General features: G+C 36.6%; 2 protein-coding genes across 3 annotated transcripts; one reads left to right on the top strand and one right to left on the bottom strand.

Annotated features, from left to right (window-relative positions):
• Positions 1 to 125: 125 nt before the first annotated feature.
• LOC117793396 (pre-mRNA-splicing factor ATP-dependent RNA helicase PRP16) lies at positions 126 to 27,967 on the top strand. 2 transcript variants are annotated; one of them, XM_034633706.1, is made up of 5 exons: positions 135 to 2,122; positions 3,158 to 3,351; positions 25,045 to 25,957; positions 26,780 to 26,921; positions 27,015 to 27,967. In XM_034633706.1, exons 1-5 carry the CDS (start codon positions 211 to 213, stop codon positions 27,610 to 27,612), a joined length of 3,759 nt encoding a protein of 1,252 aa, XP_034489597.1. In that variant the 5' UTR covers positions 135 to 210; the 3' UTR covers positions 27,613 to 27,967. The 2 variants fall into 2 exon arrangements, with proteins under 2 accessions (XP_034489598.1, XP_034489597.1); XM_034633707.1 differs by lacking the exons at positions 25,045 to 25,957; positions 26,780 to 26,921; positions 27,015 to 27,967 and adding an exon at positions 12,956 to 12,986 and having other exon boundaries at positions 126 to 2,122.
• On the bottom strand, positions 4,968 to 10,519 carry LOC117793398. The gene is made up of 4 exons (XM_034633709.1): positions 9,339 to 10,519; positions 6,194 to 6,372; positions 6,023 to 6,127; positions 4,968 to 5,482 (listed from the first exon to the last, which is right to left on the bottom strand). The coding sequence occupies exons 1-4, from the start codon at positions 9,898 to 9,900 to the stop codon at positions 5,387 to 5,389; spliced, it is 942 nt and encodes a 313-aa protein (XP_034489600.1). The 5' UTR covers positions 9,901 to 10,519; the 3' UTR covers positions 4,968 to 5,386.

Here is a 27,967-nt window from a genome sequence, read left to right as displayed (position 1 = left end):
TCAGCTATTACATTTGCATAATTCAATAATAGAAACTATCGATGTTGATCTCAAACTATCGATAGTTGCTGAAAATGATAACTATTGGTTCAACATGAAGTGCATCGATAGTATAATATATAGTTTAGTATAGTATATACCACCTCTATTGTGAAACGCGCATGAAACGTTTTGGACTAAAAGAAAACTCAATAATCGCCCGATAATAGTATGTCCGACGATGATGCGGGAGTGCATCGCTTGGAGGGCACCACAGGCCAAGATCAGCGTGGCGGTCTGGTCATCAAGAAGCCCAAGGACAAGGACAACAGCAGTGCCACCAGCGGCGGCAGTGGCGGCAGTTTTAAAGTTCCACAGGGTTCATTGCTGGGCCTTGATAAATTGGCAGCAAAGCGGCGTGCGGAGAAGGCGCGTGCCGAGCGTTTGATTTCCTTTAAGGATAATGAATACGATGACGGTGGTGGTGGTGGGACACCATCGAACGCGGCGAGCACAACGCCCGTCAGTGAATTCGCCTTCAAAAAGCCGGATATAAAGAGCTTCGAGAAGCTAAGCCGGCAACTGCGTGAGCATAAGGATGAGACACCTTCGCATACGGGCGGCGTCTCGGAGAAGGCACGTGAACGTCTGCGCGAGCACATTCAACGGGATCGAGATCGTCACAAGGGTGCCGTGCGTGACACGACACGCGATGATTCCGCTTCATACTCGGGCGATAGGCGAGAGCGCGAGAGGGAGCGGGACAGAGAGCGTGAGCGGGACAGACAGCGACGTGGCGATGAGCGACGGAAGCGGGCCAGGGAACAGGATCAGGAGCGACACAGAGACGGCAGACGTAGGGATCGAGATCGCGATCGAGATCGTTCCCTATCTGTGCGCAGCGTGCATACGCCCAGGGAGCCAGGCACACCAGGTGGTGGATCTGGAGGCGTGTCCAATAGCTCATGGGATGATGACGATAATGCCGATGGCAGCGGTGCACGTAAATCCGATTGGGACTTTCCAACACCACGAGGCTCTGGTTACGGCACTGGTTCCAACTCTGGCGATTGGTCCGAGAGAAGCAACAGCCGGAGCAGGAGTCACAGTCACAGTCAGAGTCAACGGGCTGCAAATGCGGATGACACAACACGTGCAACGCCAGCGCATCGTTATAATCAATGGGCACACGATCGGAAACGGAGCGGTGCCACGCCCTGGACAGGGGATGCCGAATCCCGTGACATGTGGGAGGAGGAGCAGCGACGCTTGGATCGCGAGTGGTACAACATTGACGAGGGCTACGACGACGAGAACAATCCCTTTGGCGGCACAAATGCCGAATACTTTCGCCGACGCGAGGAGCAGCTGGAACAGAAGCGCAAGAAACGCATCAGCGCCCAGCAGCGTCAGAATAACCGGGACAATGAGCTGTGGGAACGGAATCGTATGCTCACATCCGGCGTGGTCACCTCCATCAATGTCAGCGATGACTTTGATGAGGAGGCCCTCGAACGTGTCCATTTGCTGGTGCATCATATAGTGCCGCCATTTCTGGACGGTCGCATTGTGTTCACCAAGCAACCGGAGCCCGTGGTGCCCGTCAAGGATCCCACCTCCGATATGGCACTGCTGGCCAGGAAGGGTAGCGCCTTGGTGCGCAACTATCGGGAGCAGAAGGAGCGTCGCAAGGCGCAGAAGAAGCATTGGGAGCTGGGCGGCACCAAGCTGGGCAACATTATGGGCGTACAGCGGCCCCAGGATGAGGATGATGCCAAATTCGATAAGGACAACGACACCGCCGACTATCGCAAGGATCAAAAGTTTGCCGATCACATGCGCGACATGCAGGACACCAAAAACGGCGGCGGCAAATCCGAATTTTCACGCAAGAAAACGATCGGAGAACAACGACGCTTCCTGCCCGTCTTCGCCTCACGCCAGGAGCTGCTCAATGTCATCCGCGAAAACTCGGTGGTCATTATTGTGGGTGAAACGGGCAGTGGCAAAACCACACAGCTCACCCAGTATCTACACGAGGATGGCTACAGCAAACGTGGCATGATCGGTTGCACGCAGCCACGTCGTGTGGCAGCCATGTCCGTGGCGAAGCGTGTCTCCGATGAAATGGACACACAATTGGGTGCGTACATACCCTGTAAATATGTACTCTTATAGACTCTGTACTTAAAGAGCACCCTGTACAAAGGTTCTATCAAGTTTACCAAAATGTTTTTTTTTTTTATTCGATCGTCATGAAATTTTACTCTACTTCAAACTTTTATAACTTTATCAAAACTAAAACAAACGTTATTCCATTTTAACCATGGCTTAACCACAATATTCATACTACTATACATTCAAATATAATTAGTTTCGTTAAAAAAAAATCCCTCTTGATATGGGTGTAGATTTTAATACCATAGGGTCCCCCCTTTGAAATTTTGAAAAATTAAAATTTAAAATCTCAAGTTTTCACTTTTAATCAAATCCTTATATCGTAATTAGTATAAAACAACACTTTAAATTTGATTCTGAGACCTTTCATTTTTCTGTAAAAAATCATGTCAAATCGGACAAAAGTTTTGACTTGTAAAGTTGCTAGGTTAAAGGTTCGACCAACTTGAAACTTTCATAACTTTGTCAAACCTGAACCGATTTTCAAGCGGAATGTCATTTTGATCTTAGTTTGGCCTCTATTCATTCTGCATTCAAATTTAATTAATTTTGTAAAAAAAAATATTTTCCTCTAGATCATGGGTTCGATGCTAAGGGTCCCCCCTTTGGAATTTTGAAAATTCAAAATTTTAAATCTCAAGATTTCATTTTTAATCAACTCCTTATATCGTAATTAGTATAAAACCACACTTTAAACTTGATTTTGAGACCTTTCATTTTTCTGTAAAAAATCATGTCAAATCGGACAAAAATTTTAACTTGTGAAGTTGCTAAGTCAAAGATTTGACTAACTTCAAACTTTCCGATTTAGAAGCGGAATGCCATTTAGATCATGGATCGGCCTCCTTTCAAATATTTAGGCTTGTTGTGTTGCATTTATAACATTATTTGGTTCTTACCATAATTGCATTTTTTACACAATAAGTACAGAGTCTCTCAGAGTCGAGCTCGCTCGACTGTATCCTTTCCCACTGGTGCTAATTGAATGTAATTCTTTCAGGCGAGGATGTCGGCTATGCCATACGTTTTGAAGATTGCACCTCGGAGCGCACGGTTATCAAATACATGACTGATGGTATTCTGTTGCGTGAGAGTCTTCGGGATCCGGATTTGGACAGTTATGCCGCCATCATCATGGACGAAGCGCACGAGCGTTCGCTCTCAACGGATGTGCTCTTCGGACTGCTGCGAGAGGTGAGTTCAAAAAGTTTCTTTAAAAGGGCAACACTTACGTACGAGTTCACAACTCAGCTCACGATCAAAAATTTCTTGATCAGGACAAGCTGAATCAATATAGCCGTGTCCTTTTGTTCGTCTGTTTCTATTTCAACTAATCTATGAAATTTAATATTACCTTGATAAAATTGGGTACAGGGCCGTCTTTTTGCTGCAGGCAGTACATTTGTATGTTGGAACCGTTCGGATCGGATCGCTAGATCACTTAGTGGACATAGATACGATCGCTCGAAAAGCTTTAGAATAAACAACTTTGTTTTGTTTTTTAGACATCTCAACCAATCTTACAGTTTGTTGTCTCTTGATTTTATAGTTTAATATTCTCTTGTACAGTCTGACCGAATTTGCCTAAAATCGTATGTTTTGTTGAAAATTTCAATTTCAATGGTATACATCCATTTTTTTTTTTAATTCGAATAGAGTATCAAACACTTTATTATTCGATCGAAGATCGCAGTTCCCTGCCAAGTAAAAAGTCTTAAATGATTGCGATTTTGTGTTTTGTTCGTTGGTAAACATTTAATCATATCCAAATATAAAGTATTTTTTTACAAACGTGTTTATATTTAAATTTTACATTTCAAATGTATATCGGTATAATAGGTATATATAATATATATAAATATTTTATAAATTGCTTAAAAAAACTAAAACAAAAAAATACATGTGTATGTAAACATATACATTTATATTATATATATAGATTATAGAATATATACTTATGTATTTTGTATATGTTTGCATTATATGTGTGTATGTCAGTTTTACGCCAAGTGCTTAACGTATCCAACGTTACGTTACGTAACGTAATCTTTGAATGTGGATGTTGTGTGTGTTTCGCGTTTATCGCCTTATTTACAGAATTAAAGCGCGGCGCACAAAAGTATGCTGCACAAAATATTGCAACTTGTGCGCCGTCCTTATGTTCATAATTTTTTTTTTTTTTTGATTTTGTTGTTTATGTTGCAATTGCTTAATGCTATAATCAAAGTTTATTTGTTTATGTTTACTCTGAGCTTAAAGCAAACAAAAAATTAAAAGAAAACAAAAATAGTGCCTGCATATATTTTTATTCTTAATAAAACATAATAATATAATAGCTATTATATAATAGTTATGATAATTATAATGATATTTAAAAAAAAAAAAATAATAAAACAACAAATTGTTAATAAGTCTTTTCGAATTTCACAGTGTGTCTCTCTCTCTGTCAATCTACAAATCTAAATACAATTGTATTTTCCATATATTGTAGCTCAAGTTGCAACAGCAAATGAAAAAAATGTATCTGTGTGTGTGTGTGTGTATGTGTGTGTTTGTGTAATGCACGCTGTTGTGGGCCAGTTAAATGGGACTGCAGATCTTTAAGGTTTATATTTTAATTTTGGCATTTCAAGTAATAAATTTAGAGCCTGCTCTCTTCTCTTCTCTTCTCTTCTCTTCTCTTCTCTTCTCTTCTCTTCTCTTCTCTTCTCTTCTCTTCTCTTCTCTTCTCTTCTCTTCTCTTCTCTTCTCTTCTCTTCTCTTCTCTTCTCTTTCTCAATGTGTTTCCGTCTCTGTACTGTGTAAAAATATAACGACATTCATATATATCGCATAGTATAATAAATAAATATTTAATTTTATGTATTTTGCATTTGTTGTTGTTTTGGTCGCTGTTTATCACAATTTGCTTTGGATTACTTGCGTTTGTTGTTCTCCATTCTGACAAATCAGAAGAATTAACAGCAGAGAATGTGTGTATTTATGAATTATAAGGTAAATTTACTAACAAGGTGACGTATTCACTCTCTCTTTCTCTCTCGCTTATCATTACCAATTCCACCACACCGGATAAAGGATTCAAGGATATACATATATATTTTCTATACTCTTTGATCATTTTCTTTTGCTGCCTTGTTAATAATTTCACCATGAAACGGCAAATATAATTTAAAAAAAATAAATTAAATAATATAAAAATTAAGAGAGAATATGTGTGTGTTTCTGTTAGTTACTTTGAGTGGGAGTAGCATTTTTGCCTATTATTGAGCACCAGCAACATGCCCGCATTCATGCCAACGCTGCCCCATTTCACGCACTCGGACATCTGTAAGATAGGATTACTTGTAAGATTTGCATTTGGATAACTCATCACAGTTGTGGTGAATTTGGTGGTGGTAGGTGAAAAATGGTGTCAGATGAGCGGGCGATGTGGGGAAAATAAAGAGCGGGCGATGATAGATGTATTTGTGTGTGTATGTGAGTGTGTGTGTGTGTGTATACATTTTCATATCAGTTAGATTTATATATCAGATCGTTGTACAAATTATTTTGCTGTCCGTCAAATGTCGGTTGGCCAAAAAAAAAATAATAACAGTTGTGCGTGTGTCTTTGCTGCTGCAACTATAACAATGTGTAGTGTGGTGTGGTGTATTGGGGGTGTGGTGTGTTGTATATTTTTGTGTGGTGTGTGTGTGTGTTTGTATGTTGAGGATAATTTTTTGTGTGTGTGGCGGGCATTTGGAATATTACATATTGTAATACCTATATACAACTATTACAATAATAATAATCATAATCATGTATATAGGTCCTTCGCTTATCAGTTGATCAAATGCAGCAGCACGTGATTCGCACTCGTTGTTACCTGTCGCTTGCGCACATCCTGCTGGCGACTTCCATAACGGCACCAATATACAAAATGCTTATTGTTGTTCCACAGACTCTGTTTGGCCTTGCGCGCCAATGACACCTAAAAACAAAAAGCAATGATTTATAAATATATTTTCAATTGATTTAAAAATTGTTGTATATGTACCTGATTGCGTATGTCCTTTTCGTTGTGTGGCATCTTCTCCTTGTCGGCAAAATTGTTTATACGCAACTCCCAGCCATGGCTCCAAATATCGGCCAATGACATTTTGATCAGCTTATATGTCCCATTTTCGCGTATTTTCACAGAAAATATCTCAATGGTATCCGGTTTTGGTTTGTTGTCTAGTCAAAAACAAAACAAAAATCAAAAATTAATATAATTGAGAGAACAGTTAGCTATGATTAATATGTATTGACATTTCATTTAAAACAATTAAAAACAATTCAAATGACAATTCAGGTGCAATTTCAATTGACTCGAATTGCAATTGAAATTGAAATTAAAATGGCCGCGGTAGTGTTGCCCAACAGAGCAAAGATTATGTAAATCTTATACAACACTGTCAGCTCAGAAATCGATTACTCTAATGATTAACGATATTCCATGAGCTTTTTCATTCTGCAAGTCATTCTGTAACTATTTTGTAAATCAAATATGAATAATACATTATCCCCCAATCGCAATCAGAATTTTTAAACGTAGTTAGCATGTCACTTGTCAATGCACTTTCGAAGGCTAGTGTAGTGTAGTCGTACTAGGTTTATGCCATGAACTTTATGAAAATGTGGTAATACCCTAAACTAACTAATTAGTCCATCCACATATAAATGTATATTACATAAATTGAATGTATTATATTATATCATGTGCATTAAAATGTTCATTTATAATTTAATGCGCTTGTTTGCGGATTGTTGCGCAATTGTTTTGTTTTGTTTCATGGATGACATGGGTTTTAATCATCTATAATTAACATCGTTGATATTTCACACTTTGGTGCTCCTTTTTTGTCTTCAGTTTATTGTGGTTCGTCATTGTTTTGGTTGTATTTGCCATGCACAACTTATTTGCACGAATTTGAAGTATTTTTAAGAGCTTTTGTGCGGGTGACTTGCGGTAGGATTGCATTTTTTTGTTACTCGTATCTTATGACATCAGATTTTGTAATCTGCGTCTTATCTATAGATATATACGTGTATGTATGTGTGTATGTACATACCCCTTATTTGGTATTTCATTATTATATGGCATTGTGGGTCGTGAGAAAGTGACTAATACAAATGCATTTGCAGTGAGCTCATCTACAATCTACAGATTGCTCATAAGTCCCATAAATGTTAATTTTTAGTTCATTGAACGCATTACAAAAGCGGCACCTGTTGGTTGAAGCGATAAGCTTCAGTAAGCGCAACTGATAAGCGTGTCGTGTCGCTTGTGACGTCACTGACCAAACGGGCAGCTTATCAACATGATACCCTACAATTTAAATGTGTGAATAGTATATAATGAAAATCTGTGTTAAGTAGTGTATCTAGTTACTGGAAGATTCTTTTGTCTTTGCACCAATGTAAATAAGCTTTGTCCCAATGCAACTGTGTACACACACACACACATGCATGTGTGCATGTTACAGCAATTTGTTTTTTTTTTCATGTCAGTCAGAGCGTAGAGGATAGTCACCACATGGCATGCGATTAAATGAAAAAGCTTTAGCTATTGATTGTCCTACACAGAGAGAGAGAAAGAGAGAGCTTCAGAGGAACAAGCACGCATATTTACACCCACCGCACTTGAGGTGGGTTATTGGCCGCACGAGATGCAACCAAGTTGAATTTATGAACAAATTTCACCATGGATGCAACAGTCACAATCAGCATAGATAGATCTGTCCTAACTTAAACTACTTTAGTCGGAAAAAATATAAAACATCCCCTATCCGAAAACTTATCGTTTTAAAATAAAAAAAAATATATTCTTTTTGTTCAGCCTCTTGAGTACTTATATCATACAAAATTTTTTTTATTGTTGTTGTACGATTTTAGTGGCGTAAAAATATATCGAATTATTGTAAATTGATTTTCAAGAAAAATCGACAACTCACTGAATTCATTGTAAGTTGCTTTACAGAATTAAGTGATAACAATTGTGCTTTCGAATTTAAAAAATAATTTTGAGAAAACTCAAGATTTGTAATTCGATGTATTATTTATCGATGTATCGAAAACTCGTTTGAAAGTTTCAATTTACATCACTATGTGCGTTGTAATTGTAAACGAACGCTGAAAACGATTTAAGGCAGCTGCGATGTCTAAACAATGCACCTGGATTGTAGTTTCAACAAGCTTTCAACATTGAGAGCAATGCATACACTCAGCACGAATCACAAGACTGTGACTGTGGCTGGATGGCAGGGAAGCACAGAAAACAAAAGCAACAAAATAAAGCTGCATGCGTGACTCAAAGCACATGATGCCGCGCTCTCGGGAGCTGTGTGTGTGTGTGCCTAAAAGTACGTGTATGGCGGAGTGCGCAGTGTTGAGCTTTATTTGAATATTCGTTTTGTTTACATTTCGTATTCGTTTTGGTCGCCGCTGTTGTTATTGTTGTTGTATGCGCACGCATACAAATGGAATGTTCTGGCAGCTGTCAGCGCAGCATTGTGAATGGTCATGTTGCAGTCAAGTGCGAGCGAGTTGGAGTAATTACAAGTACTTATACTATGATGTACATACATACATAAGTACATACATACATATGTACGTGCGTTCGCTTTGGCGACGCGTCGCTGTTACTGCGCTGCTGGCGCTTTGTTTTGCGCTGCCTCTTCAAAAAAAAAATAAATAAAACTGAGCAGTGCTCATTGTTCTTGTTTGGCCGCACTTGACAATTTTTTGTTGTTGTTGCTGTCTTTGATTAGATAAAATATGTATGTATATGTGTGTGTGTACAAATAATTTTTACTTTTATTGAATGTCAATTTCATATATATCACCATTTGGCGAACTTGTGAGATTAGGCTTAATTACTGCTCTGACGTCTGCCGTGCGATTAATCATCGTTAAACAGAAAGCAAAACTGATGCCAACGTATTTTTGGGTCAAGAACATCAAAAAGAAACTATTAAATGGGCTATACGAATTAAGTAATTGGAATTATTGATTGATAAGATACGTATTTGTAGTAAATGATTTCTGTCTCGTTTTGTGATGTTTTGCGATATCACGATAAACGTATTATGATATGCCTGTTTACATGCTCTCTCGTGTGTAAACTTGAGAGAGAGAGAGAGCTTTCAAGTTGTACTCACCTTTGGCCACCTTGCACAGTACAATGCCGTACCATGACGCCACCGGCGTTTCGTTCTCATCCTGTGCCTCCAAAAAGCTTATGCTGCTGCTGCCATTCCGTGGTATAATCAGTGGTGGTGCCAATGTCAGGGCTGGACAATCGATGTCCAGGGAATCGGCATCACTGGCAGCGGCTGCTGCTGCGGCGGCGGCCGCAGCTGCTGCAGCTGCTTGGGCAGCGGCGCTGCTGCGCACCTCCACAATAAAGCCGCATTCGACGACGGCGCAGAAAATGCGCTGCTCTTCGGGCTTGAACCATTTGGATTCGCGCAGCTTTTGTACGGCGACGCTGCTGCCAAATGTTGTGTTCACATTGGCAGCGCCAACGTTGAGCTTATGATGCTGCTGCAGCGACGGCGGCCAATTAGAGGTGGGAGAGCTGGGCGCTGATTGTGAGTAACCGGCACTGGCGCCGCCACCGCCGGCAGAGGGCGCTGCTTGCGTTGTTGATGTTGCTTGATTGTTGTGGCCCTGGAGTGGCCACCACTTCAAAGAGCTGACAAAACTGTTTGATCGGTTCATTGTGTGGGCGTGGGCGTTGACGTAGTTTATTGGGCGCGTGGGCGTGGCCAAGACTGTTGCACACACACGCACGCGTAACTTTCACTAATTCACACCTGCAGCAATACGCGCGCGTTTTTCCCCTCTGCTTCTTGCTGTTGTTTGATTTTCTTAATGCGTTTCTTGTTTGTTGTTTGTTTATCGCTCTATTCGGTTTGTTCCAATTAGACTTACGCGACACGCGTCTTCTGCACTTATTAAATATGTATATTTAATTGAATTTGATATGCAAAGCCTAAAAAGCGCAAATCTTTCCCTGTTGCACTGCGCTCCAATGGATATCTTGAAGCAACAACAACAACATCAACAAGAGAAACAAAATATAATTAAAAGTCTGCCGAGTCTGTGTAATTTTTTTTGTTTTCTTGCATGTGTTTTGTTTGGTCTGGTCTCTTTTTTCTGTTTTTTTTTTTTTTTGTTTTCTTTTCACAACGGTTTCGTTTCGGTATGTTCGTGTTTTTCGCCTCAACGTTTTTCTGTTTTCCTGCTCGCTTCTGCTGTTGCTCCTACTGCACCGCAAGAGACTCGAAAGCCAAATACCAGCACGGCAAAGGTTTATTTATAACCAAAGCCGGTTTCGGTTTGTCAGCCAACGACGACGACGACGAGTCGTCGCCAACGTCGCGTCGTCGTCGTCGTCGGTTAGCAGCGTTCGCTCTCTTTGTGGTGGTCTTTGCATTTCGCTCTCTTTGCTGTGGTGAGTTACAGCGCTGCCGCTGCGTTTTACCCTCTGCTCTGATAAACTCTTGCTACGGGTTTGTTGCACGTTCCGTTAGGCATTGTGCCTAATGTTATTGTTTTTTTTTTGTTCTTCTTCTTCGTCGTCTTCTTTGTTGTTGCTCTCTTATTTATTGTTGCTTTAATTGCTTGGGATATCAATATAATTATGTGCTTGTCACATTTGCAGTTACTAAATCGCTCACCTGGCGTCAACCGTGACTGCGTCGCGACGTCAACGTCGACAGCGACGGAGACAGCGACATCACTGACTGCCTGACCTTCTTTTTATTCTTATAAGAAAATTTGTTTCGTTGATTTTTTGTTAACGGCGTAGTTTTTTGTTATTGTCATTGCCTCAGCGAATTGTTGTTGTTATTGTTGTTTGTGTGCCCTTCACACAGTGCACAACAAAATGTTTAATATACTTGTGTGTATGTACATACATACATATGCATGTATTTATGTACATCACATGTCAGCCCGCCCCAAAAATAAACGTAAACAAAAAATGATTGATTTTTATTATTATGAGAATTACGATCATTGTATTGCTTTGTATTTGGCAATTGTTGATAACATTGATTGTAAATACATACATATTTACTTACTACATATTTAATTATTTATTACTATCAAGATAAATAAGTTAGTTATCATATACATATGTATGTACATACAAAAATATGTATATATGTACATATGTATTACATGACTATGAACATCCCAAAAAAAAAAAAGGTACTCAAAGCTTTGTCAATTTAATGCTTTTAAGCGGACGCTTTTATTTTGAGCTTTAATGAGCTTTTACTAAATTAATCAACTTTTTTAACTTGTCTTAAATTTTAGCTACATATTTCTTTAATAAATACCTAATTCGAGTTAGCAAAATCTTGATGCCAAAATTGAAAGGACAAATACATTGCATCTGGTAATTGTTTGATTTATTTGAATTTTTTATTAGTCAATCATTTGTTATGCTGCACAATTTGGATAATTTCACAATTTTCTGTTAGATTCACTTGTTAATCCATACTTAATTTAAGTAAAATCATGAAATATCGACTTGTGAATATATAAAATACATGCGAAATTTCAATCAAACAATGGAAAAATGTTTTTTTTTTTTCAAGTTCTTTTGCACTCGATAATTGTTCGATGAGTACTAAAAGTTTATAGCAAGTGCAATTGCACGGGGAGACATCACCCTTTCCACTCACTATATATATTTTCCTCTCCTTCTTTCTCTTTCGTTCGTTAAGTGGTTGAGCCATACGTAACCCCTTGGGGCATTTGCAGTGATGCTAATATAGCTACTAAAAAGCTGAATTTAGCAAATTTGAAGAGATGCTTCCAGCTAGAAATCTAGCTAGTTTAATAAATGATTAATTTTAGAAAATCAATATAATCTTAGTACAAAATATTTTAAGATAAATACTGAGCAGATAAGATTGTTTTATATATATTTGCAATGTATCAATGGAAAAAATTCTACTACAGCCAAGAGCAGCTCATTAAGACAAAATTGAAGAACAATTTGCAATTGTATATAAATATTACATTTTATGGTTTTGTTATTAAAATATGCTTATAATTTTGTTAAGGTATGAACCCAAGAGTAATTGAATTTGTATTGCTACAGCTACAAAATTGAAATTTTGTATTGTTTTTTAAAATTCAGAATCCGATAACTATAAAGATTCTGTCGATGAGGTTGTTTATTTATTAACATAAATATAATTTCATTTCCCAGCACTTTTAATAACTATTTAATTAAGTCTAGCTAAATTTTTGGATCAAATTAGCTGGCAACACTGGGTAATAGAGGTATTGGTATGGTATTGTTCATTGGCAATCCATAATCACATTATCAAGAGGCCATACAAGACTACGATTAGTGCCCTACCCTTGTTGGGGCAGATCGATAATGTCGCCGAGCCTGAAAAAGGTCGAGTGGTTCGGCGGTTTTTTGGTTCCCACTGAGACCCCATCGTCTGGTGGCTTTATCAACGACTTTTTTTTTCGAGGCACTTAAGCACATGCTTTGTATTAAAGCTTTTCGCTGTGACGTCGCAGCTTTCATCTATACAAACACACACACACACACACTAATATTAAATCTGTATGTGTGTATGTTTGTTTGTACATGACAATTAATATGACCTATTAAGTTGCCAAAGCTTAAAACAGTTAAAACTGGGCCAAGAAACGGCGACTGCAACGCTGTTGCCAATTTTTTGTTGCTTTAACTTTTAATATTTTGTTTAATATCTTTTACTTTCATATTTCATTTTTCAAGCTATTTTTTTAATATGCCCTTACGAGTGCCATGACAACTTTTTCACAACGTTTGTAACACATTATTGAAGGAATTATTTGGGAAATTCTAGAAAGTATACGCGATTTGTTTTGCATTTACACTGTGATGCATGTACTATATTTAATGAACTGAAAACAACAAGATGACAACAACATAAGAGTTGAAAATATAAACAATTAAGTACGAATTGTTGTACAAGATGTTCATAATAGGCAAATTTAAGTGTATTTATAGGCGAATCGTTTATTTAGCTTTTAATACAACTATTAAAGTTTTTGTTGTGATATCTGATATTGTTGAAACTAATTTTATAATTTACAAACGAAACTGTAAATAAAAAAATTTATTTATAACACATACGAATAAGCTTTCTTTTCAATATAATCTAGAGAAGTTCGAGAATTAATCTAGAAACCGCTAGCTATAAAATTTTCCTATAGAGTATTGTACTTTCGATAATATATTTTTGTTTGTTCGATATTTTTTTTTCAAGTTTTTCATTTATTCGAATATTTTACAGTCGTCGTCGTTAATTGCGTTGTTGTTGTTGTTGTTTTTGTAGTCGTACCTATAAATACTCGCAGCTCGGCAACTTGTTATTGTTGTTGTTATTGTTGCTTGCAATGTTATTCTCCATATCTATTTTTAGTTTAACCTTGTCGATAGTTGGGGAGAGCATGTCAAGTGGAATTTTTAGGGGGAAGGGGAAAGCGACGATAGGGAATGTGTAAGAGAAGATTAAGAGAACAGGGAGTGATGATTATGCCGTGTCTCACATTTTTCGCTGTTAATTGACGGCGTTTAATTAGCAGTCTCTGCTAGAAAGATGCAATATGTCGAGTTCTCCAGCGTGAAACGAATTTGCACGACTTACCAAATTTTCAGAAATTATATATACATATTTCTCTTTTCCATATGAAGAACACTTGTTAAGCTCTGTACTATGAGTTGTAATTTTAAACGATATTTAAAGTGATCTTGCGAAGAATTCAACTCAAAATATAGCTTATTATATTTAATCATAATTTATTTATTATTATTAAATTAAGAGAAAAATATTAATGTTTTTTTTATTATGAAAAATATAAATAGTACAGCAATAAAATTAGTTAAATGTATTTTTTTTTCATTTTTTTTTTTCAAAAGTCGTGAATTTTGTCTCGTGAGCACGCGTTCATCACAAACCTCCACACTACACTACACTACACACACACACAGAGAAAGAAAGAGAGAAAAGAGAGACAGAGAAAGAAAGGGAGAGACACCTGTTTGTTTATCACTTTCAGTTGTTTGTCTAATTAGGAGTGCACCACTTGTATCTTGTTGTTGTTAATGTTGTTGTTGTTGTTGTTGTTGTTGATGATGATCATGTTGTTGTTGCAATTGTAGTTTTACTCGCAATTTACGCAATCAATTTGAAAACGTCGCCCGTTAAACATATGTACAGACATATATACATATTCACATATGTGTAGGTCAGTGTCCAAAAACGGCAACAACAATCAACATCCATTTGACCGAAATACCTCATATAGTAAATATCTTCTTATACTACATATATTATATGTATACCCTGGACACATCTGAAGATTAGCTTGATCAGCGTAAACGACTGAGAGTTTATCTGCATATTTTATGTTAGGCGGTCTTATATATCTCGATCTAAAAACTGTTCTAACTTATATTTTACTAAAATTTGTTTGTATCCTGATATCTACATACACATATGTATAAAAATAAAAATCCTGCTACTTGTAATCAAATTTTATGCACAGTTTAAAATCAATCGTTATGAAATTTGAAGTACAATTTTATTAACATGCTGTCATTGAATTTTAATAAGGACTTGTTAAGTAGACCAGAAAAGATTCCAAGTTCAGCAGCTTTTCAGATTGGTCAGTTGGCTGATGGTATTTCCAGGGTATTAACACGTCGTGTTGTTTTCAGTCGTTTTTTGCATGCTTTTCATTTACGATTGTGCATTGTTTATCTTCTGTTTTGTGCACATAAATACATTCGTGTTTATATATGAACACTGCTCTTTTATTTTGCACTATTTGTTGGTTGTGTCTCTTTTTCTAAGTGTTGCCCGTATGTTTGTTTTTTGTTTTTTTTTTTTAAATAGAGTCAGATCAAACACCACCTGAACCACCTGTATTTGTTTATAGTCTATTGTTCCCGTTGGGCTAATTTGGCTAACTTGGCTGTGCTCAAATTGGCATGTGGCATATCTGAGTTGCATGAATAATTAACACAACTTGAGCCCCTGCTTTTTTCACTAATGAATGGGACAGTCTATCAGTGCGCTTGCTACTATCTATCAGCATATCAGCAACAAAGCTTATACCCTGTAACCAATGAAAATCAGTAAAACGGTTATAATATCAATAGCTGAACAACCCCATAAGGGGTACTTTATACTGATACTGAATATTTTTATAAGAATTTCAGGAAACGTAAGAGACTTAAATAAAGGATAGATAATAAGAAGAACCACAAAATAGAAAATTAAACTAAGAAAAATACATAGAGTATATATGTATATAAGAAAGGAAATATCTATCTTGTTTATGTGAGAAAAATTTGGTTTTATTTATTTTATGCAGGTTGGTAAACAGTATCTACATACACATATAGAATATATAAAGACACTTCTTGATTCCAGATAATTCTAAATTAATAGTGCGACTTAAAATTTCGAGTTTTTGCTAGTTCCTCTAAAAGAGTATTTTTGAAACTTAGCCAACAAATTAAGTGGTAGTAGTAGGAACAGTGCATAAACTTAATTTTTGCTGTCCCAATTTATATTTTTTTTTTTTTTTTATATTAAACTTTTATTTATTACACAATTTGTTGCTTAGAAAATTTGTGTTGACACTTAATTGAAAGCTTTTAATTTCATAAATCGCTTGAGGGACACTAAAGCTTGGCAAATAAAACTGTAATCTGAGAGTGTTAAAATTTACACACAGGGTATCTACAAGTCCATCTCTCACATCAAGGACATTTTTGGAACTGTGTTTCGTTGTAGTGTGGTTATTCTTTAAGCCAATGTTACTTAAAGGCTTTATTAAGCGCTTAACGCTTTGCAAATGCCGATGTCGATGTCGATATCGATATCTCTAGCAATAACCGTACTTTGCTCGCATGCCAGAGCTTTAAAGCTATTTCCGTTCCGTTTTGTTTTGTTTCGCTTCGCTTTTCATTTGTACTGGGGCAGGGCGACAAACAGTCAAGGGGTGGTGGAAGGTGGGGGGGGGGTGGGGGTTTCTGTGTATTGTCAGGTTCAAGTAAACAAGCGCAAAGTATGAGTAGAAGTAAAAGTAACTAGATGAGAATAGAATAAATGCAAGCACGCATACACACGCGTATACAAACTGACTCACACACACACACACACACTCCCAATTGAGTGTCTAGTCAAAACATGTCTTGAACAATGAAAATGACAATGGCCTGGGTCGGGGTCTGGGTCTGGGACCGTGGACAATGTAGATTGGCGTGATAAACACAAATGTTTATGGCAAATTCGTAGAGCTTTTCAAAAGCTCCACAACTAAAGAAGAAGCTTTTTGAAAAACCAATAGAAAACCGGAGATAATTAAATGTCTCTCGTATTGATCCGCAAAGCTTTAATGTAGCATAGATTTCTGCGAAAGACCCTCGATATTTGCTCAAGAGCGGCTGAGAGAGGTGAAGAGAGGCAGAGCGAGCTGTGAGCCTGGACACAGTGTGCATCAGTTGAAAGAGCCACCTGTGGTGTAACCGTCACTCGCTGCGCCTTTTGTTGATATTGTTTTTGTAATCCTAAACCACTACAGACTGCTGACGTCGGCGTCGCCGTCGCAGTCAGCTTCGACTGCGTCTGTCATGTGCTTGCTCTCAGCTATTTTTAGATATTCATAAAAAGAAATAAAACGCGAGGAAAAATAGCGGCTACAAAAGCGAAACAAATAAATATAAAATATGCAACAGCAAAAATAAAAGAACGAATTCTTGTGTTTTTACAGCCGTCGCAATGACGACGATTTCTTCCTGATGTGGCAAGGTTTTGAGCGCTGAGTGTTTGGAAGGGGTTGGGGGGATGCTCATATGGCGGAAGCAAGGACTCTGCAACAGCTGTTGACTGTCGCCCAAAAAAAATTCGAGTAAACAAAGTTGTTTTGGCAAAAAGCTGTTGGGCAGGCAGCTGGTCAAGTTGAGTTGCAAAACTTCCTCTCTCTCTCTCCCTTTTCCTCGCTACACTCTCCGTCTCGCTGTTTTAGGCTGCTGCTGGGTGTTATTCACCTTCGCGCAGCAACGGCGACAGCGACGTTGGCAGCGCTGTCGCCATCTGCTGGTTGGGAGAGCTCATAACTCGTTTTGCGGCTTCATTGTTTGCCTTTTGCTCGTTTGTTCTGCCTTGCAAATAAGCGGATAAAAACAAAATATGCAAAAAAAAAAAAAAAAAAGACAAAACAATACGTCGAACACTGACTATAGCTATTGTTGTTGCTTGTTTTTAAATGATTTACATATTTTGCATTGCGAATGTTTTGTATTTGCCTGTTGTTGTTGGCTCGTGTTTTTGCTCGTGTCTGCATTATACATATATTATTTATATTGCCTTTCGTAGTATGTGTGTGTGTGCTTTGTTTACATCTTGTTGTGTTTAGTTTTGCCAAAATAAAATGCGGTTTTTATCACCGACTACGTCAGAGCGACATTGCCACACCTCCAACGGCAGCGAAATAAAATTCACCACAGCAGCAGCGCTGCCATAACTTTACTCTCTTTAGGCCTCCCTCTCTCTATCTCAATCGACGACTCTGCCGCCGAAAAGCTGCCTGCAAGTTTTGAGCCTGCAGCGACTGAATATAATACTTGCAGTATTCGTGTTGTTGTTGTTGTGTGTGTGTTTGTGTGTGAGTGTGTGTGCTCAACTGCCGCTACCCACTCAGTTCATCAGACTCAGACTCAGGCATCAGGCAAAAGCTTTTCCACTCACCCATTCCGACATTTTGCAATGCAAATGCACTGAAAATTGCATGCGGACATCAATTATATGGCCAGACATATCGCATAGATTTGCTGACTGGCGCCACACAAACAACAACAACGAAAGCAACAACAAAAGCAACAAGAATGTAGCGACATCTTTGAATCTGTCGAAGATTCGATACTCTAGAAAACAGTTTATGATAATCTGGAACAAGCAACAATCGCAAAAAGCTTTTAGTATTTTTGCAATTAAAACTTGCTTAACAAACTGATTTTCATAATATCAATGCTTGAGATGTGAATTTGTAGTTTCATGAATAATACGGCTCAAATCCATGAAAACCCCGTTTTTATCAGTTTATAAAAAATTACAGAAACTACAAGCTACATAAGTATATTATTATTATAAAAACTGAGTAAGAATTAACTCAAATAACATATTACTACTCATAATAAATATTATTAATAATATTAATATACTTTTCATGTATACAAAAGCTTTCACTAAATAATTAATTGATTAAGCTCTTTATACAGATGAGGTAAATACATAAAGCTCTTGGTAAAAGCATTTGCTAAAAAGGAAATACAGTATGCCAATTGATATGAAAAATAAAAATAATGTACAAGTTTTAATCAGCAACAAAAAGTTTATTGTTTACTTATTTATTTTCTTAAAATTTATTAGACACATATATACTGTTAAAATCTATAAAATCTTGCTTATAAGTTTCAATACTTTACTTCAAGGTGTGCCATATTCTTTAATAATAATAGCATACCCTCTGCACAAAAAAAATAAGAAACAGACGTTGACTTTTCTTAAAGTTTGAGGTTGTTTGCCACATTTCTGGGTTGAATTGATAAATTTACGTCCATTATACTATATACATACTTAATTAGCAATTTAATGCCACATTACAAACTCATATATGGATTATCTTATTTTGTAATTTGCAGTCCAATTTATTATGTATGTTTTTTTCTATGGTATTTTTTAAAAACTCACACAGTATTGAGTGCAATTTTGCATTTGCATAAATTGTATATTTAATTACTTTTGTTTGTCTGGGCTATTGTCGTTGTAAATGATGTGGACCTTAAATCAAGAATATGCAAACATGGAATTACTTGGTTAGACACGTCTTCCAAAACAAACCTCAAGTGGATAATAGCTCTTCTTTTTATTTATTTTGATTATTTTTTTTTTGTCACATATATTACTAATAGTAATAATTAATTAGCTTATATTCATATTTTACATAATTATAAGTCTAACATTTTTGTCTTATTTATTCTAATTTTAATATTAGAAATGTTGTTTATTATTTGAAATATATGTTCCATAAAAAGAAACCGTCAAAATGTTTACGCCTGTGCCAAAAAGCATCGTACTTCCGTCTGTTCTTCACATAAATATTGGAATAGGTAATATCCAGACAAATTTCAGAGTGTTTGACCCACTTCATAAGTTATACCAATGCCCTTCAATCAAAATAAATTGGCTATAAATACTGATATCTTAGGTATATGCATCTATCTTTCTTTCTATCTACACGGTAAACACTTCTGTATTTATTTCGGTTGCCCCGATTCGTATCATCTAAAAAAATTTGTTGGCTCTTTGCCCATCAAATTCTACAAATGACAAACAAAATTGTGTTATTTTTTCTACTTTTATTCTCATTTGCTTTACTTTTTCCTCGTGTTCCTTAATGTTTTGTTTTGCTTAAGAATTGTGCATTTTTGATTGCCGTAGCTCAATGCAATTTCCTGATAGATATGGAGTTCTATATAATACATTTCTTACAATACGCTTGCTCAGAGTATTCTTATTTTTTCGAGAAATTTATAACGCAGTCAAATCTGAGTTTTTGAACTTTTCTATATGATTATTATGAATTTTAATCATCATATGATCAATATGCAAGGGTATCACAATTCCGGCAGTCCAAAGATTATGTTATTCCTTCTGGTTATATCAGTATTTATTGATTTATAATTTATTTTCAATATATATGCATATATTTTGTTGATTAATTAACGCATGGGAGTGTACGATCGATTTTTCGGGTATTATCTACGCTCAATATTTTTGGATGCGCATTTCCTGTTTCCATATATGACGTGTGCATTAATAGCTGACAAGCACTGTAGGAAGATGATGATGATGATGGTGTTGAATATAGACACTTTTGAAATCAAATTGCATTTAAATATAAATACATGTACTTAGGCATACCTGTAAACATACAAATATATATATATATATATATATACCTATCTATGTATGTAGATAGCTCAAGTGGCTCAGTGGCAACGTTATCGCAATCAAGATTGATATACTACATTCCACATTAAAGAAAGAAAAAAGAATTGGAAAATACACGTAGTACATTCAAAGTTAATACAATATACAATTCAATAGGCAAACATATAACTAAATAGGAAAAAAAAAGTGTGTAGTGCTCGACTACGGAATACCCTGTGTCCGGCAAACTATTTAAAATAGTTTTCTTAACAATTTTCGATGCTATTAAAATCTTTAAATTAACTATAAATTAAAGTCTAAAGCACAGAGATAACAAAAACTTAGTCTACATGTCGCTACTTATTTCTTGTAATTATATAAATAAAAAATTCATTTGAACCAATGAACTTATGTCCTATTTTCTAAAGTTTTTTAGATTGATGCATTTAGAAGCAAAGATGATCAAAGATGCGTTAAATTTCCTCGACTGTTAATGCTAATCAATAACATACATAATTTATAGGGTCGCCACCTTCTGCTTCTTCTGTAGTATGCATTTCCTCAAAGTCGTTTTCAATGGGCACAAGGTACAAACGCCCCGGTTATTCGAGTTTAATCGAATTAGGCTAGTATCAGTTGAATGTGAATTACACATAGACTGGTGTGTGTGACAATAGCTCGTGATTTGTCTTAGTCAGTGTTAGTCACAGCTAATCCAGCTGATGAAATTATTATTATTATTATTATTGAAAAGTTAGAACAGTTTACAAAACTAAGACTAACTTATGAGGTATAGCACTGGCGGCGTGGCCTTCGGCTATATTGTTTGTACATGTTTACATTCTTATTTTGTAGTTACATGTATTCTTAATGCTATTTGTTTGTTATATACATAAGTACATTTGTTTTAGATTATGTGGTATGTGTTGGATTTCTTTAAAAAGAGTATAATTTTGCAGCTGATGAAATGTTTCTACGTAATCCTGCAAGTATGATGAAAAGTGCAGATAATCGCTGGGTCATACATTCAAATCTATTGACGATATTAAGATTCCTTATCAGTTTATCGTATTGATTAAGAATATTTCATTATAATCATCGTTAAGAAGTTTGATGAAACTCACTTAGTTGAAAGTTCACTTATTACTCAGCCTTTTTTTTTATGTAATCTGTAAAAGTCATATACCTTTTGATTTCGTCACTAGCGTGAGTTGCAGTTTTTTTCTATTGTACCTATACATATGAATATACGTGTATATGCATTTGTTGGTTTGTTTATTTATATTTGTAGTTAAATGACGAGTATGAATTGTTTTATATTTACGCTTTATGATATGATCATAAAACGTTTCACAAATACGAGCTCCATAAAATGATATATGTACATATAAACTCGCCTGTACCGTTCAAAATTATTTATGTGACCTTGGGCGATAGGAACGTTGATATTTAGAGAACTGTATCATTGGACATACTAATAATAATGCATATATTGACTTGCAGTGAAAAGAAGTCGATCATTATCTTTAGTTTAATCATCATTATATGCATCATACTTGAGATTGCATTCAGTTAATTTCATTTGATTTTATTGTTCTTTTTGAAGTCTTTGTTTCAAAACTTATATTCTAGAATCTAGATACAAACCTTATTTTGTATAGAACTTTCAGAAGAAAATTTACAGATATCACTTGCTTATTGTAAACTTAGAGCAGTTTCAAGAACTTAGCATTTTATTAATAGCACAGTAATAATAATATGTTTATGAAGAATTTGAATTCTATTATTATTTCTTAAATCTGATTTCCAACTTAAAATTTGTAGATCAACTTTATCGAACACTTTCTTATCTGTACTTCAATCGCCTCCTCTCCCTTAATAAAAGATATTGCCTTTTCTTAGCTTTGGGCTTTTGGTAAACTTTTCCCATTTGCTTTAGCTCTGAAATATAAACAGTTTCAGATTCGCAACGTTATCTTAAATTCTCATAAACATATATGTATGCCATATAACTGTCATATATCGAAATGTTATCGCAATTAATGTAAACGGAACAATGTTCAACGTCATTTATCTCTTGAGCTCCAAAGATAACCAGTCGGAAGAGCTGTAGTCGAGAGAAATGGACTGTAAAAGACCCTGTACCGACATTTTTTCTCCTTTTTTCTTTGGCCTGACGCCGCGTAAAATTGTATATTGATTAAATTCGTAGTTTATTATCCAATCGTTATGAAATTTGTAGGGTACATTAGGTCTATGATACCTATTATGTGTATTGCTCATGTCATTTTAAAAATTCTAAAACAAACTTGATCTGCTTGCGATTTTCACATTTTTTACAATCAAGCTATCTGTCACGCCTTCTTAAGCCTTATAGACCTTTAGAAATATTTTAGGTACAGGGTCTAAAAATTGAAGCAATGCATTGTCGTTATCTTTGAAGCTGAACAACTCTACAAGTGAAAAACTGGAGCTATTCGTGAACATAATAAATACGAGTACTTTCATTTTTGCCTCCTCTCGTTCTCACTCCCTCTTACGTTATGTATGTATAGTACATACGTGATATTTGTGCAAGTATCTCAACACGAGTATATACAAAAGTGTGTGTACATGCATATGTACTATATGTATTTCGATAAGCCGCATAATAAACCCAATGTATTTGTATTTGTGGGCGTGTCACGCCTTCAACCGCATAGCAAATTAATGCGCAATTTGCCAGCCATGTTGCCTGTGTCTCAAAACAGTTTGCGGCTTCAGCAGGTGCTGCAACGGAATTGGTAATACGCTTACCTTAACCCGTAAACGAAGTTGTAGGGTATATCCATTTTGATAGCATATGTACATACATATATATAGAGTAAAGTTTTTTTCAACATGATATTTTAAAAACAAAACATTACAAATTTGAAAAATATTGGGTTCAAAATGGTTAAATCTTTCATTTTTCTAGCTCTTTTATTTTTATTATAATATTAGCTAAATGGCAAAATGAGTGTACGAATAAATGTTGGGCTGACTGTATATTATTACCCAGCAAACATTTGGATGAGTCTTTTTTGAGCCCATTTGATGATTAAAAAGAGATTAATCCCATGCGCGATTTCAAAAAGACTCGAAAATGACTCAAGCATGTGCTCAAAATGTGATTTATTCAAAAAGACTCAATTGACTTTAAGCTAGTCAAAAAAAAAGTTATCAACAATTTTATGATCCAAAAACGGGCGCACTTTTTTTTTGACTATTTTTTGAAATTGCACTTATGACTAGATTTGAAAGGAATCAACAATTTCATAAAATGCTCGCTGGTATATAGGGTATTTTCTAGTCACTTTCATACACTTGTTATTGCCTTAACTTGCATAGAAATGCAAAGCACACACACATACACACACAGTGCAGGCTTACATACTGTATGTGCAATTTAAACACAGCGTAAAGGATCTGCTTGCAAGTCCTCAACTCTCTCTCTCTCTCTCTGCCGCTGCGCTGCTGCTGTCGCTGTCGCTGCTTTTAGTGTTGTTGAGCCGTTTGTCTACGTGCGTTCCAGCATGTCTGACGCCTGTCCAGGGGCCAAGGGGTGGGCTGACGACGACTACGACTACCCGTTAGGTAGTCGGATGCGAGCTCGTGTGCTTTGACATACGACGAATCGTTAAATTGTCGTTTCGTTAAATCGTTCGCGTCGCAGTCGAAACACGTTGCTGCTCTGCTGCACTCTCTTGCTGTTGCTCTCCTGTGTGCCTCGTGTGTGTTGAGTTTCGTTTGGAACTATTCATATTCAACACACTTGACGAGTGGACAGCTCAGGATACGCGCGGATGATTTTTATGACTTTCGACTTGAAATGCTGCTTAACTTTGGGGCCGCTGGTCGAGATTTGGGTCATGCTCGTTCCGCAACATGCTGGCTTGTTGGGGTTTGGTTTGGGGTTGTTGTTGCTCCAAGGCCGCAGCATCAAGTTGCCTCAAGTTGAATGCTCTAGAAATGGCAGCAAAAGTGACACGTCATTGCATTTAGTCCTTAAAGAAAAGAGCTTGCTCCTAAATTTAGGCACTGAAATAGCTCTTCAACAAAAGAGCTATAATTATATTTACAGTAGAGTCTCACAAATTAGTAACACATGCTTTTTTTTTAGCTCACAACTTAAAAATCTGCTAACAACCACAAATTTGAAGATAGGATGCAATTTTTATTGGATAACGTTTTCTTTTATTATTATCTATTGTTCCAGAAATGGTAAACAACCGATAGATACAAGTTATCAGGTGTGTTCTACAAATCTCTAACAACAACCATTGCTTTCATAAGTCCTACAATTTATTAAGAGCTTTAACAAAATGAAATATTTATTGAATTAAATTAAAATATTTTTTAAGTTGTATAAAAATGCATAAATTAAATTTTTAATGAATTTGTTAGTTATATAAAATATTTATCTAAACTTTATAATTTTGTAAACACTAAAAGTCAATTTGAGGCAGTCGTTTTTTTTTTTACTTACAACATATTTTTGAAAAAATTAAATCTCTGACATTTAAGGAACAACGAGATTTCGAACAGTTGTTTTTAAAATGATTGCTAAGCAAAAGCTTTATATTTATTTTAAAACACACCTTTTAATTTCGACTCGTTTTTGCTAAAGAATCGTAAGTAACTTTTGCGATTTTCGTTATAATATTTTACCAGGAGTTTTAGAAAAATATTACATCAAGAAGTGGATTTTTAAAAAAAAATTTATCACACGATCTTATATTTATGTATAGTATTGTAACTATATTTTTATCGAAGACATTTTTAATCTTATTTCAATGGATTCTGTTTGTATTTTCAGATTGTTGCACGTCGTCATGATTTGAAATTGATTGTTACGTCCGCTACAATGGACTCGAGCAAGTTTGCCACATTCTTTGGTAATGTGCCGACATTTACAATTCCGGGACGAACGTTTCCGGTGGATGTGATGTTCAGCAAGAATGCTTGCGAGGATTATGTGGAGTCGGCGGTGAAGCAGGCGCTGCAGGTGCATTTGACACCCAACGAGGGTGACATGCTGATCTTTATGCCCGGCCAGGAGGACATTGAGGTCACCTGCGAGGTGTTGGAGGAGCGTCTCAGTGAGATCGATAATGCGCCCGAGCTGAGCATATTGCCCATCTATTCACAGCTGCCATCCGATCTGCAGGCGAAGATCTTTCAAAAGTCTGCCGATGGGGTGCGAAAATGTGTGGTGGCCACGAATATAGCGGAGACATCGTTGACCGTCGATGGCATCATCTATGTCATTGACTCTGGCTATTGCAAGCTGAAAGTCTACAATCCCCGCATCGGCATGGATGCCCTGCAGATCTATCCCATCTCGCAGGCGAATGCCAATCAACGTTCGGGTCGTGCCGGTCGCACAGGTCCTGGCCAGGCGTATCGCCTCTACACCCAGCGCCAGTACAAGGACGAGCTGTTGGCCCTCACCGTGCCCGAGATACAGCGTACCAACTTGGCCAACACGGTGCTGCTGCTGAAATCGCTGGGTGTTGTCGATCTATTGCAATTCCATTTCATGGACCCACCGCCACAGGATAACATCCTCAATTCACTGTATCAGCTATGGATATTGGGTGCACTGGATCACACCGGTGCATTGACCACATTGGGCAGACAAATGGCCGAATTTCCATTGGATCCGCCACAGTGTCAAATGCTCATCGTTGCCTGCCAAATGGAATGCAGCTCCGAGGTCCTTATCATAGGTGGGTAATCAATTTGGGAAATTGGCGAGGAGATTTGCAGTCCAAAAAGTCTGCTCTACTTAAGAGAAATAGGAAATGAGTTAATCCTCCGCCGAATTGTAGAACAACAAGTAAAACTTGTCCACATTTTGAAGAGATTATTTGTTGGGTGGAGGAACTCAACCAAACAAACCAAAGGAGCTAGTAGCTAGTAGTTGTCCAGTCAGTGGTATATTTCCTGATATAGAGATAGGAAACAGAGATTACAAATAATGATTATTTTCTTTTTTTTTGTATTCAAAAAATCAACGACAAGAAAGAAAGATACAAGAAAAATAAAAACACTATAATGATCGTTTCTATGAAATCTTTGCATTTTCGCCGTTATTAAAATATATTGATTTTTATGGATTTTCAGCAACGATAATGATTATTTTTGAGTAAAAAAAAAAAAATAAAAATCACATATAGGATGATTTTCCTTGGATTTTTATTTTTTACGGGTAGAACTTTTTGCCACTTTTTTTTTTTTGCTATGAGTTCCCTTTCTGAGTTCCCTTTTTAAATACATGCAACAAAATTTGAATTTTTTACTCAAAAATGATCATTATCATTGATGATTATTTTAATTATGATTATTTTAATTATTATTATTATAATTATGATTATTACAATGATTACGTTCTCTTATAGGAAGGACAGAAGTAAATAGACTAATCCTTCCCAAAGATTATTTGTACTAAGTAGAGCATCTGGAAGAGGAATAAATACAGCAAGAGCAACATTTATTTCTGCAACTTATTCCAATTTATGTTAATTTTTTTTTTTTTGTTATTTTTACAGTCTCCATGTTGTCAGTGCCATCGATATTCTATCGACCCAAGGGACGCGAGGAGGAGGCGGATGGTGTGCGGGAGAAGTTTCAAGTGCCGGAATCGGATCATTTAACCTACCTCAATGTGTACCTGCAGTGGAAGCAGAACAGGTAAAGTGTAACCCACTGCTTGCAATAAATAGTGTCTGATGCACTTGCTCATTTCTCTTTTCTCTCTCGCTCTCTCTCTATTTCTCTATATAGTTATAGCTCCACTTGGTGCAATGAGCATTTCATTCACATCAAGGCGATGCGAAAGGTGCGCGAAGTGCGTCAACAGCTGAAGGACATTATGACGCAGCAGAAGATGAATGTCAAGTCATGTGGCACCGATTGGGACATTGTGCGCAAGTGCATCTGCTCGGCATATTTCTATCAGGCAGCCCGTCTCAAGGGTATCGGTGAATATGTGAATTTGCGTACTGGAATGCCATGTCATTTGCATCCGACATCCGCATTGTATGGCCTGGGCACAACCCCCGATTATGTGGTGTACCATGAGCTGATCATGACTGCCAAGGAGTATATGCAATGTGCCACTGCTGTCGATGGCTATTGGCTGGCCGAGCTGGGTCCCATGTTCTTTTCGGTTAAGGAAACCGGACGCAGCGGTCGGGATAAAAAGAAACTGGCTGCCGAGCATCTCAAGGAGATGGAGGAGCAAATGTTGCAGGCGCAGCACGAGATGGAGGAGCGCAAACAGCAGGCGGCACAGCGAGAGGAGCAACTGGCGGCCAAACAGGAAATTGCCACTCCCGGCAATGCAACACCACGTCGCACTCCAGCACGCATTGGCCTCTAGGATCATCATCCGATCGTCTGATCTGTATTCATATAAATTGATATTGATATACATTTTGATTTCTTTTCCATTTTCTTTAAATGTAGAAAAACACTAAATTATTTGTCAATTTTTATCAAACAAATTAAATTCCAATCTAATTGTTTAATCTGTAAAATCACATATTAGCTCCTTTAACTGTTTTTGTTTGCATTAATAATGGATAATTAAAGTATTGTTGGAATTGTACAAGAAAAATTGAAAAATAATAATACAAATTGAATACAACAGTTATTCTTTGATTTGTAAATGTTTATTATTTCATAACATGTTTAATTGAGACCAATGATAAGAGTTGACATTTACTTTTATGATC

Source organism: Drosophila innubila, chromosome X, assembly GCF_004354385.1.
Source record: "Drosophila innubila isolate TH190305 chromosome X, UK_Dinn_1.0, whole genome shotgun sequence".
Classification (NCBI taxonomy): Eukaryota; Metazoa; Arthropoda; class Insecta; order Diptera; family Drosophilidae; genus Drosophila; species Drosophila innubila.
The sequence above is the reverse complement of the archived record's forward strand: the minus strand, read 5'-3'. Positions and strand labels throughout refer to the sequence as shown.

What these genes read in the sequence shown, in the direction of transcription:
- LOC117793396 (XM_034633706.1), top strand. Translation starts at nt 211, where the DNA reads ATGTCCGACGATGATGCGGGAGTGCATCGCTTGGAGGGCACCACAGGC. An exon ending in TCTTCGGACTGCTGCGAGAG is followed by an intron (nt 3,352 to 25,044) that starts GTGAGTTCAAAA and finishes TTGTATTTTCAG; the next exon opens with ATTGTTGCACGTCGTCATGA. An exon ending in CTGCAGTGGAAGCAGAACAG is followed by an intron (nt 26,922 to 27,014) that starts GTAAAGTGTAAC and finishes TTCTCTATATAG; the next exon opens with TTATAGCTCCACTTGGTGCA.
- LOC117793398 (XM_034633709.1), bottom strand. Translation starts at nt 9,900, where the DNA reads ATGAACCGATCAAACAGTTTTGTCAGCTCTTTGAAGTGGTGGCCACTC. An exon ending in ACTGTGCAAGGTGGCCAAAG is followed by an intron (nt 6,373 to 9,338) that starts GTGAGTACAACT and finishes GTTTTTGACTAG; the next exon opens with ACAACAAACCAAAACCGGAT. An exon ending in AAAAGGACATACGCAATCAG is followed by an intron (nt 6,128 to 6,193) that starts GTACATATACAA and finishes TTTTGTTTTTAG; the next exon opens with GTGTCATTGGCGCGCAAGGC.